This window comes from Mizuhopecten yessoensis, unplaced genomic scaffold (assembly GCF_002113885.1).
Source record: "Mizuhopecten yessoensis strain PY_sf001 unplaced genomic scaffold, ASM211388v2 scaffold715929, whole genome shotgun sequence".
NCBI lineage: Eukaryota > Metazoa > Mollusca > Bivalvia > Pectinida > Pectinidae > Mizuhopecten > Mizuhopecten yessoensis.
This window is the reverse complement of record NW_018479862.1, coordinates 58,968-70,438: the sequence shown is the minus strand read 5'-3', so window position 1 is coordinate 70,438 and position 11,471 is coordinate 58,968. Positions and strand designations below refer to the sequence as shown.

Genomic DNA, 11,471 nt, shown 5'->3' with positions numbered 1-11,471 from the left:
TTCCCTAATAAGCCGCTGCACATTTAAACTTTCTTGGAAATAAAGTTCCAACCTCCCATGTTGAAAAGTGTTTTAGATTTACGTGAATATCATCATCGTTTTTAAACGAAACTGGAAGATTTTTATAAAAACTCTGCAGGTTTTTGTCTAAATTCCAAGTTATTTTGGTCGGTAACACATAGTTTTTAACAACAGTATTAGCTTATCATGAATTTTACTGAGGCATACGAGCTTACAAATAATGCAATGATTTTACTAACGTAACGTTCGCTTAGTTTCGGTTTAAAAGAAGAAGAAAAACAAATGTATAAAATCTTTCATAGTCAACGATTTTGCAAAAAATCTTTATATTTTCGTCTTCGTTTATGTACTACAGACGGCTGTAGTACAGTGTACATCACATATGTACATAACAAGGCATTACAGCTTCATGTCCAGCTTATAAGAAAACATATTAATGATAGCACATCAAACAAAAACTATTGTCAGTACTGTCAATGTGGACAACCTATCGAAGATACATATAACATTTTTTTTACTTGTAGTAATTATGTGGATCAGAGAACTTAACTCTACCGCGAAATAAATGATTTCATTCCACTTAACTTACGGCTACATGTACTACAGTGTACTATACGTTAAATGATTTCATTCCACTTAACTTACGGCTACATGTACTACAATGTACTATACGGTAATAATGAATTGTCCTATCAAGAAAACATCCTAATAGCTTAACAGACGCAACAATATATTTTAAATATTAACAGATTTTGAGTATATTTTCTTGCACTCCTTCATGTTTACAAACTAATCCGAATCTAGCTCTTTCGCTCTCCCCCTCTCGCTCTCTCCCCTCTCTCCTCTCCTCTCCTCTCTCTGTCTCTCTTCACTACCTCTTTGTCTATCTCTCTTAATTAAAGCCAATGTAAATATATATATTTATTATGCCACCTTGAACATTTGTATTAATATATTGTAGGGAAATGGCTTAATATAAGTTGTTAAACTTGTGCCCAACTCCCATTGTATATAAATTACAATAAAATATGTTTAAAACAAATTTTAAAAAGCGCATATATCTACCAAAGCATTTTTACCTATGTAAGATATATCAAGAAATAGTCTAAAATAAAAATAAACTGACCTTCTACAAAATAATGTTGACTATAACATAATTATCCATTATATTATACATAAAATAAAATATATACAATATAGCTTATTTTAAAACCTGTCACAGTAAAATACTGTAATAACAGTACATCATGTCTAGAAAATACAATACATAATCCTTGTTTACTGTGCAAGATTCATTGAAAGGTTATTAAAAATACTGTCCCTATATAAAACTTTTGTTCTTGAACATCATTTCGGCTTTTTACATGAAAATACTAATCATCTTCAATAAGGATTTTATAAATACCGTAATTTTGATAAATCGAGGTAGGTGCTCATTGCTGCAGTATGTCTATTTCACACATACTCAGGTCAGTCAGGACCATACCATGATATGATCAAAACCTTCTAATTATACAATTCTGGTGATATTTGACATGAGTTCATGTCTATATCTCACCTAGTAAGTAAACGTGGCGTCCTTGTAATATATACGGGCAAATTAGTATTGCCGACCTTAGCTTTATTTCCCATGAAATCAGGACAATAGAAAGCTCGTTATATCTAGGAAATTATTTACAGTTTTCCCTCCACAAAACACAAAGCATAGGGAGGGTTACATTTTCTGGCATTTACTGGGTATTTTTTCAGCAATTAGTTGCTTAAAATACGTTTGTAAATCTCAGTAACGACCAGCCTCTTTCTGCTTGGGTGGAAATGAAGCCGCGCATTATTGTCGCTTCGCCACCATCCAAAATTATTTTTCCTCTGAAGTTGGCGGTACCTGATTGAAAAAGCAGACTCGGAACATCCCGGTTTTTACCGTAAAGTTTGTATTCTACCTTTGATGTGTACATTTGGGAGATATTTTGGTGAAATTTGATTCGCCATCAGACGAACGCGCCTGTTTTCGCGTGAGCACGCAGGTCATCATTCAAACCTCCCATGCTGAAGAGTTACAATAGAACTGAGGAGGCTCTCAGTTTGCGATCATCGTTTTTGATCGGTTTGATTTAGATCAAAGTGCACGAATTGCCGTAAAATTGAATGGTAGATATATCAGATGAAAATAAGAAATTTGAAACAAGCACAGACCTTTTCGTCATTTCCTTGCGGATGCCGCTAATAGAAAACCACATCAGGTTGTCATGTCACAACGCCAAGAAAACCTTTTGAAAAGACAGCTCAATTACGACCACTGCAATGAGACTTCATCAAATGTGTTTGACTCTCGAGTTCTCTATTAATTGCTTAATATCGACAGTAGAATATTTACTAATTACACAAATACATCAATGTGTACATTAGTTTTTTTCCCAAATACTTTTTTTCAAGTCAAATCATATAGAGAAACGTGTACAAGATATTCAATTTTCCCTCGTAGGAAAACAGCCAATGTTCATTGCAGTCGTATTGACAAAAAAACCCAGATTCTAATCAAAGATTGATTACATGTATGTATTAATAGACTTACAAATAATCTTTAAGAATGGTTATGCTGATGTCAAAGTATACTTACAAATTGATAACTGTCATTTTTAGAGTAAAGCTCAAAAGAATTTCACAATAGGGCTGGTGCTAAAAATGGTCAGTCGTGGTTAGATTACTTCCTGATTTGTTAAGCAGGTGAATACTTTGTAATCAATGTAGTCTTTTCATTAAATTTCTATTTTTAAAGAAATAAAATATCAATCAATATCCTATTTAAATCAATAGATGTTTGTTAAATATATTTACTGCTTATTCAAAATTAACATAACAGGGAAATTAAAAATAATTATTGAAAATAAAACAAGTATATATAACATGAACTCGTGTTTTCAATTCAGATACTGTTAGTGTATCACAATAGATACTAGAACTAAATTTAGCAATCAACAGTAATTACAAGTAACAAACGATTCTGTCGTAATTACAAGTAACAAACGAGTCTGTCGTAATTACAAGTAACAAACAATTCTGTCGTAGTTACAAGTAACAAACAATTCTGTCGTAGTTACAAGTAACAAACAATTCTGTTTTAATTATCAACATTGCTTTTGTTGTACAAAACACTATCTGTATTGTAAAATCATAATCATATAATAAGTGTGGTATCACCTGGTCGACAACTGGACATTGATGTGTAATGCTATTTAAAAATTTTTCTCTTTTGTTTTGGTCTATCGAGGCATAGGCAGAAACGGATGTGCAAATTAGCATGAATCTTAAAGTGGTGTCATCCTTAGTTGTTTATGCCTTGACAGACCCGTAAAATGATAAAATTGAATTCATAACGCGTATTTATAAACAAAGAGAAGAGTATATCCGGTGTACAATTTTCAATCAATGAAGTCTTGAACTTTAATGTAAACCAATCAAAAAGCTGGTAATATGCAAAATTAAATTACTACAACATATATTTTAATTCTATTAAAGTTTTTATTGACATGATTGTATGACTCTTTTACAGCTAAATCATGACTTCTTGGATTGCAAATCAAGTGGGTGTTTTCATGTGAAAGTAGTTTCATATTGATCTTACGCCCATTACGCCCTCACCTGGACCCGCCCCTGCTTTTATATAGCATATGATCACCTGTTAATACACGACTATCTTCGAATGAGATATTAAAACCAAATCTTTAATGACTAAAAACGTAAGACCCCTGCCCTTAATGAAAATCATATTACAAAACAATGGATAGCTATGTGTTTATACGTAAAAAAATGACAACGTCTCACATTGCATTTTATCATTCCTAGACCCCATATAAGTCGAAATCTTCACCTCGATGGTTGATAAAGGTCCGGGTCGAGAAAGGGTGCAGCATAAATATTTATCGCCTATTTAAAAATCGGTACAAATCAACAAAGCTACCATAACTTATAAATTAAATAAACGGCAACACAAATTGTCACAAACACCCGACCTCTATTGGACTCCACCATGTGATAAGATTTTGTTATGTAAGTTCCAGGACATCTTTGCGGACTTATTGGTCTTCATGCACATATGCTAAGGTGTTATCGTCAGCATAATTATATAATATACCCTTTGACTAAACATAAATATTTAAATATGGATGTGACATAAGGCTGAAGTCTATCCAATCCCTGATGAAGGACTAAGCTCCAAAGCTTAGACTGTTGATATTTTGAAATATAAATGCATTTAAGGAATTATTACATAAAACTTGGTGGCCAATATTTGAAGCTTGTGGTACTCGCTTACTTAACCACTGACTGATGGCCCAACCTTGATTAGCTGCCTTCAGTCATTGATACAGTTCGAGTGATGAAAGGCAAAGCAGCCTGATCAAGGCTGTATGTCTCGAGCTTTCCCAACAACAAAGTATGAGGATGACAATCGAAGGCAGTGGACAAACCCACAAGAGTGTATTGGTCTAAAGTCATACGCCAGTCCTCCTACATGTATAGAGGCAGCGCATTGGTAGGACACCAAAACCAGCCCTGAAAGCAGCAGAGCAAAGGTAAAAAAGAAGTGATCATGCATTAGCCTATCAAACCGATAATGTGCTTGATTGAGTAAGAAATGCTCTGAGGATTGAAGAATAGCAAGGTTCTACATTGATATACCGTACTGTAAAATCGGGTAGCAACAATTCAGATGTTTATCTGAAAATCTGTCTATTTGGCTCCAACAGGGTTTTATCTCAATTAAATCTTATCGTGTTCTTAGAAACAATGCGGTAAGGGACTGAGTGAAATTGGACGAGTTCGTTCTGATATGTTTTATCCCTTATGTTTTGATACTGCCATGTACATCTTCAGTCTGGTCCCCCCGAACTGTTCCAATGTCACTGGCCACATTTATGTAATCAGCATTTAAAATATCACTGTTCTCGGTATTGTCTGTAATTAATGACAGCATCATTTTCGGTAGACGGAGCTCCAATAGTACTCGTAGAGGATATGAAGGATTTCATGTAGTAGGTCAAATTTAGCACCTCCCTGACAGCGTTCAAGACATTTAACACGTATTGACTTTACTGAAAATCTTCATTTCAATGACCAAGTTCCTACTGGTTCTGTAAATTTCCCAGATCTCGGAGGGTTTACACTTGTTGAATTTATTAAATATATGCCTCTATTAAAAACAGATTACAGTTTAATTGCTCCAAATAGTTTTCTTTAATTGGTTATTAAACATAGCACAATTTAGCAAATGCTGTATCCATCAGCGATGTTTTGTAAGACAAACGCTGAATGAACTGGCATCATGTATACTGCATTATTAAATGCGCTGTTGTCATTTTTTAACCTTATATTTCCTTTTTGTTTCAATATCAGAAGTACCTGTCATTAAAAGTCAGTATATTTCAGAATTTACTATTTATTCTTTAATTCTAACAAAATTGATGATAGACAAGACAAAGAAATCTCACGACGAATGTCGGCCTGATCTCATCGTTATTATTCTATTTCATTCAATGTAATTACAGTCATGATAATATGCAGAAAAAGAGCTATAACCCTGAAATGGAAGCACAGTTGCTTCATCAAAGGTCCTTGATTGTCTTGAACTTGATGGAAGGGTCAAAATAAATTTGAACATAGCAGAAGTTGGAAAATCACAAGAGAAGGGAGATAACAACGATTCTCTTCGTTTGACATTCAGCGGGAAATAAGATACGAAAATAAGTCTGTAAACAAATGCGCAACTTTTCGTTATTCTTAAAAATGGCGGCGCCCATGAATACACCTTCCTGCAAAATCGGACCATCTATTTTAAACGCAGACCTTTCTGATCTAGCTTCAGAATGTCAACGTATGATGGACAGCGGAGCAGATTACTTACACTTGGATGTGATGGACGGACAATTTGTTCCGAACTTAACATTTGGTCATCCTGTTGTAAAATGTCTTCGCCCCAAACTTCCTGGAGTTTTCTTTGATATGCACATGATGGTACAAAATCCCGAGCAGGTGAGCGGATTCTCGCAAGTCTGTCAGATTTATGTACAGAAATGTATATGTTAACAATAAAGTTCTTTATAAAAATGATTATAGAAAATGGCACGTTTGCATTCACGGACTGAGGTTACGATCTACATTTGTCATTTGGGGAAAGCAATGTTAAGTACGTTTGCAATGAGAAAAGTCATGTATTGTTGATTTCATATCATTTTAAGAAATACGCCACTCAATGAAATCCAATAGACAGTCACAGTTAACTGTTAAATCGTTCCCAGGTGAGTGAATCAATTTTTACAATGTACCCACCTGTGACGTGTTTTTCTGTGTTTTTCATAAATATCCATGTCAAGAGGAACAGGAGACATGGTATCAATTTTAATTGTACTAGATTATTGTACACATTTTAATTTGTTTGTGAACGTCCATTATAACTTGTGTATCTCAGTCATTTTCATTTAACACAGAATTTAAACATGCCATCATGTTCTACAATTTTCTTAAAAAAAAACTATCTGACCTTTTTATGTATATCAGTTCACAACTGTACTCAAATGTGTTCGAGTTGATACAATAATGTTTTCCCATCATATCAGAGAGGATGTGTTGAATTACGGTGTGTCACTCAAGTTATAGGATTTTCATACCTGTTGAAGGGAACAATTTAAATATCCTGCTTTATAGAGAAAGTCTGCAATGAAAACACACAGGTTAAGCATGTGTTAGCCATTAACTCTGAATGTTCAGTTAAAATATAAAATACCAGTCCTAACCTGCTTCATTGGTGTATTGAAAAAAGTATTGGGAAACTGTTTACTGCTATATATATATAACATATATAATCCAACCAAATCTGGAGTAAGTATGTAAGATTTATCTCCCTTCTTATGCATTTTTATGATATTTATGTTGCAGTGGATTGATGGCATGCATGATGCTGGTGCTGATCAGTATACCTTCCATTATGAGGCGACAAATGACCCCAAAAAGTGTATCAGAAAAATAAGAGAAGCTGGGATGAAGGTATTTATCTGCAGTTAGCTTCAACATTGTATTTACCTGTAGCGTTCATAAAGATGGACATTCATTTGTTTGTTACAGACTAACACATGTAGTTGGACAGAACTAGTTTCTCTGTTAACTGTTTATGTACCATTATATATACACTCTATATTATTTTTACATATGAGGGTAACTGAAGCATTTTTTATTTTTGACCCCGAAAATGGTGAAAAATAATACAAATAATAATGGGACAAAAAAAGAAGCACACCGACCCCCCATTTTTGTGTCCGTTTAAGAAAGAGAAACACATTTTCTTTTGATTCATTGAATACTAAAAAAAGTTTATTACAGGAATTTTTTATATCAAGCGTTTAATCGGCAAAAAATGGGGAAAATGTGCATTTTTTCATTAAAAAATAAGGGGTAGGGGTAACTAAAATCGCATTTCTGAGTAAAATAAATAAGTTTAAGACATTTTACTTCCATAGTTTCAAAGAAAATAATATTTTTATCAATTCTACAAACATTCATACATATCTGATAACACACTTGGAAGAAATTGTATGAATTTGTTCTGCAAATGGTCAAAACCCGAAAATTCACCTAAAATCACATATTGTATTAAATTGATATCTTTGACCGATCATAGCACAAAAACGAACACACCGACATGTAGTTTTTTTTGCATTTTCTACTATGTCATTATCTCCCTTTTCCAAAAATCAATATAAGAAAAAAAGTTTAATACAGGAATTTTTTGACTTCTCAGAGGTGTACATCGTTAATTGATACTGATGAGAAGAACATATGAAGAAATGGACAATGTGAAAGTCAGAAGTGTGTAGACAATGTTGTACCTGGTGATACTGTAAAAGCATAATAACTCAAAGGACGCTTCAACCTACATTTTGTACCATTCCCCTCCAGTAACTGGATTTTGTAATAGATGGGTAATGTGCTAAAGCAAGTTCATTTGCCCATGTATCCCAGTTTTGGTAGATTTCTGTACAAATTTGCTTTCTGAAATTTTCAGTATTTGAGAAGTCACTATTGAATGATAAACTTAGACAGTGGAAAAAACAGTTGCCATCACCAGGTACATCATATGCAGAATAGTTTTGATTTTCAATAGAAATGGTTGCTGATGGACCCATATTATGCATTCTGTTAAACACAAAGTAAAAGTGGTGAAAATGGTATGCGTCTAAGTCTTCCTTAATGATATTCTTAAAGCAGAGCAAGTAATGACCCTTTGAAAAATCTTACGTTTCCCGTTGAAAGCTGCCGGTGATTCCTTTGCACATGTGTATCTGTGTACAACTGCGTGAAATTTGACCTCATCAATGATCTGACCTTTTATTATCCAATGAGAATCAAGCAACATCTTCAGTGACCCTGCTTCCTACATACTCGGGTATTTCCGTCCTAGTGGGGGGATGACATCCGTGTGTTACGGTCGATTGTGTGTACAGACGGAAAATTGTATGTTAAGAAAGATGTTAGTATCACATTATTTATTGCTTTCCCAAATTTACAATATAATCACATTATTACGCTCCCTTCGACGCTATGTGTTTGTGACATTACTTTTTGTTTCGTTCAACCGCAGACGATAAGAGTCTGGTTGAACGAGACTACATTAATGTAAGCTTTTTGATGACCATGCTAACTAATTTTGTCGATTCGGAAGAAAAGTAAAGAAATCGTGGAAATAAACTCGCTCGGTGTTCTGAATATGGTCAATATTTTTTTGAATATGGTCAATATTTTTTGAAAAAATCGTAGTTTCGAATACATTATTTCTGTGCTACGTTACATGTTGCTCTATTATTCGATTAGGCATATTTACGGGCTCCATGAAACCGGAAGAGGTCACCGGAAGTACGAAAAAGTTTCTAGGCTGTAGCTGTACGATTCAGAGATGGAATCAGTTTGGTTGGATCAGATCTTTTTACACGCACATGTTACCGGTAAAGAGCTTCGCACGGGTGCCTTCGGCACCCGTGAGCTTAGCTCTTATTATTATCAGGTTTATTTTATACCACATACTCTCTCAGTAATTTTCAGGAACCCTCTCCTAAGCTTTTTTTTATAATTGATGACCTTTATGTAAAATTCTTACTGTTTTACCTGTTGTTTTATTTGAATTATATTTTATTGCTTTAACTAAGCTATCATGCATGTTAGTGTTTCTTTTCATCGATCATTTCAGGAGATGTTTTTCCTTAGTTACAAATTAATTTGTCCAGCATATATTAGACAACGGAAAGAAAGTAGCCTTGTAGGCAAACTCTAGTCCACTCCAGTATGCTTGACAACAGGGAATAGAGTACCAAAATCTTGTCCAGTATACTAGACAGTGATGCATAATAAATCAGTTAATGATTTTGGGGAGCACTAAACCATTGCTAATTCATAGGGTCAGCTGCTGTCCTGGTACTGTAACTACAAGAAGTGGCCTTCAAATTCTTTTCTAGTACCAAACAATACTCCTATTACTGTAGACATAAGGTGTTATATTGACAATTGTGTTTTTAGGCGGGAATCGGTATCAAGCCAGACACTGCGGTGGATGTGCTAGTTCCTCTTGTTGACTTGGTGGATATGGTCCTCATCATGACGGTAGAACCAGGTTTTGGTGGACAAAAATTCATGCAAAATATGATGCCAAAGGTAATCGATATATATTATTAGTCTGATGAAAAATTGAAGATTCCTCGTAACTTTCATTTAAATAAATTTTATTAAAAAATCAAAAGGATTGGACAACAGGCTATGCCTATACTAGTCCTTTCCTATCAAAAGTTACAAACTCGCATACTATACATACAGAGAGAAAGAGAGAGCACTGTTACATACAGTATAACTTAGTAGTTACAGAAATAGTGATGCAAGGGGGAGTAGCTCCCACTGACAATTTAGTTGAAAATATGCCTGAAAGGATCACCTATTGTCATACAGCAATAAATACACGAACAACTAGGGATTGATATTAGGATATATATGTCATTCAATGATTTTTCGGGACAGTCGCACAGACAGTCCTGAACTCCTGCTCGTCCAGTGGGACTCAACCATATAGAGAGAACCCTCTGTCTTTCTTTATTATGGGATTGTTCAATATTTCAATCATGAAATTCAGTACATACCCGAAAAAAATCCTTCAAAATCACTGATCGTTTTTGGAAATATCAATGAACTGATCTTCATAGTGGTGAATCATTATTACAGTTGTTATCAAGGTATTTATTTATAGATATGTATACACTGAGTATTTGTTGATTTGCTTCCATAATAACACAGCATTATATCTTACTATGCTATGTGAGAAATAGAAAAGTATTATATGATCAATTTCTTAACACTATAGCATAAATATTCTGTAACAGACGTAATACAATTTTATCACCAATTCATACTACACTGTGAAGGAAAATTAGTTTCCAGTTTAGATATTAAAAAATGTATAGTTTTTCGTGTTTTGTACAAGTTGTTTCCATCCCATCAAACCTTACTGAAACTAAAGCTAAGCTTGTTTCTTAAAACTCATATCAATATTGAAACTTGTTTGAGATTCTCAATATCCCAAGCAGTGGTGTTATCAAAATTTGAATTAGATGTATTTTGTAACACTGTGTCAAAATACATCTATATCTAACGAACAATGTTCTGATTAAAAATAAACATCAATAATAAATGTTTAAATATATAAGTTTACTTTAAACTTAAATGCATGAATGATCGATAAGGTTATAAAGAGTTTAAGAGATGGTGATTTGTTTACTACTGATTTGATAAGTTTGATGTCAATTTATATACAATGCATATGATGTGATGCTTTAATAACTGTATAGTAGTCTTCATTGTCATTGTAGGTCCAGTTTTTAAGAGATCATTTCAAAGGTGTTGACATTGAGGTTGATGGAGGGGTTGGTCCAGAAACGATTCAGCATTGTGCAGAGGTAAACAATATTTATTTGACGGTCATTAATACAGCAGTATCAATAAGATGTTTGGGGACAGTAGGGTTGTTTTCGTTCAAACGGTAAAACCGGTTAGACCACTGTTGTTCATTTATTAAATAAGTGGTGTCACTTAAATAATACAACAGATCTAAACCACACTTAGAGGAATGTTATCTCTTTGGAAGAGTATACGTAATATCTTTAATTTTTGGGTATCTATGTGACAAAGTAAGTGCCTGTTATACGATGTATGTTTGTTTCAGGAATCAGGACAAACCTTTAGTTTCTAGCACTATATTAGCAAATGACCCCAAACAATGAGCTTATTATTCACAGAGCTGCTGTCGGTTCTATCATCTTTTTTAGTTTTACAGTAGGATGGGTTGGCGGAGGAGGGGTTGGGTTGGGGGCCAGTTTTACAGTAGGATGGGGTGGGGGAGGAGGGTTGGGAGCCAGTTTTACAGT

At 34.1% G+C, this 11,471-nt stretch overlaps 1 protein-coding gene across 1 annotated transcript in view; it reads left to right on the top strand.

Moving 5' to 3' along the window:
* The first annotated feature begins 5,801 nt into the window (after positions 1-5,801).
* LOC110441398 (ribulose-phosphate 3-epimerase-like) overlaps positions 5,802-11,471 on the top strand; it is a 20,304-nt gene continuing 14,634 nt past the window's right edge. The window contains exons 1-4 of the mRNA XM_021484520.1: positions 5,802-6,048; positions 6,952-7,059; positions 9,580-9,714; positions 10,917-11,003. Of these exons, the coding sequence (XP_021340195.1) occupies positions 5,803-6,048; positions 6,952-7,059; positions 9,580-9,714; positions 10,917-11,003 (576 nt within the window). The 5' untranslated portion in view covers position 5,802. The remainder of the gene's footprint in view (positions 6,049-6,951; positions 7,060-9,579; positions 9,715-10,916; positions 11,004-11,471) is intronic.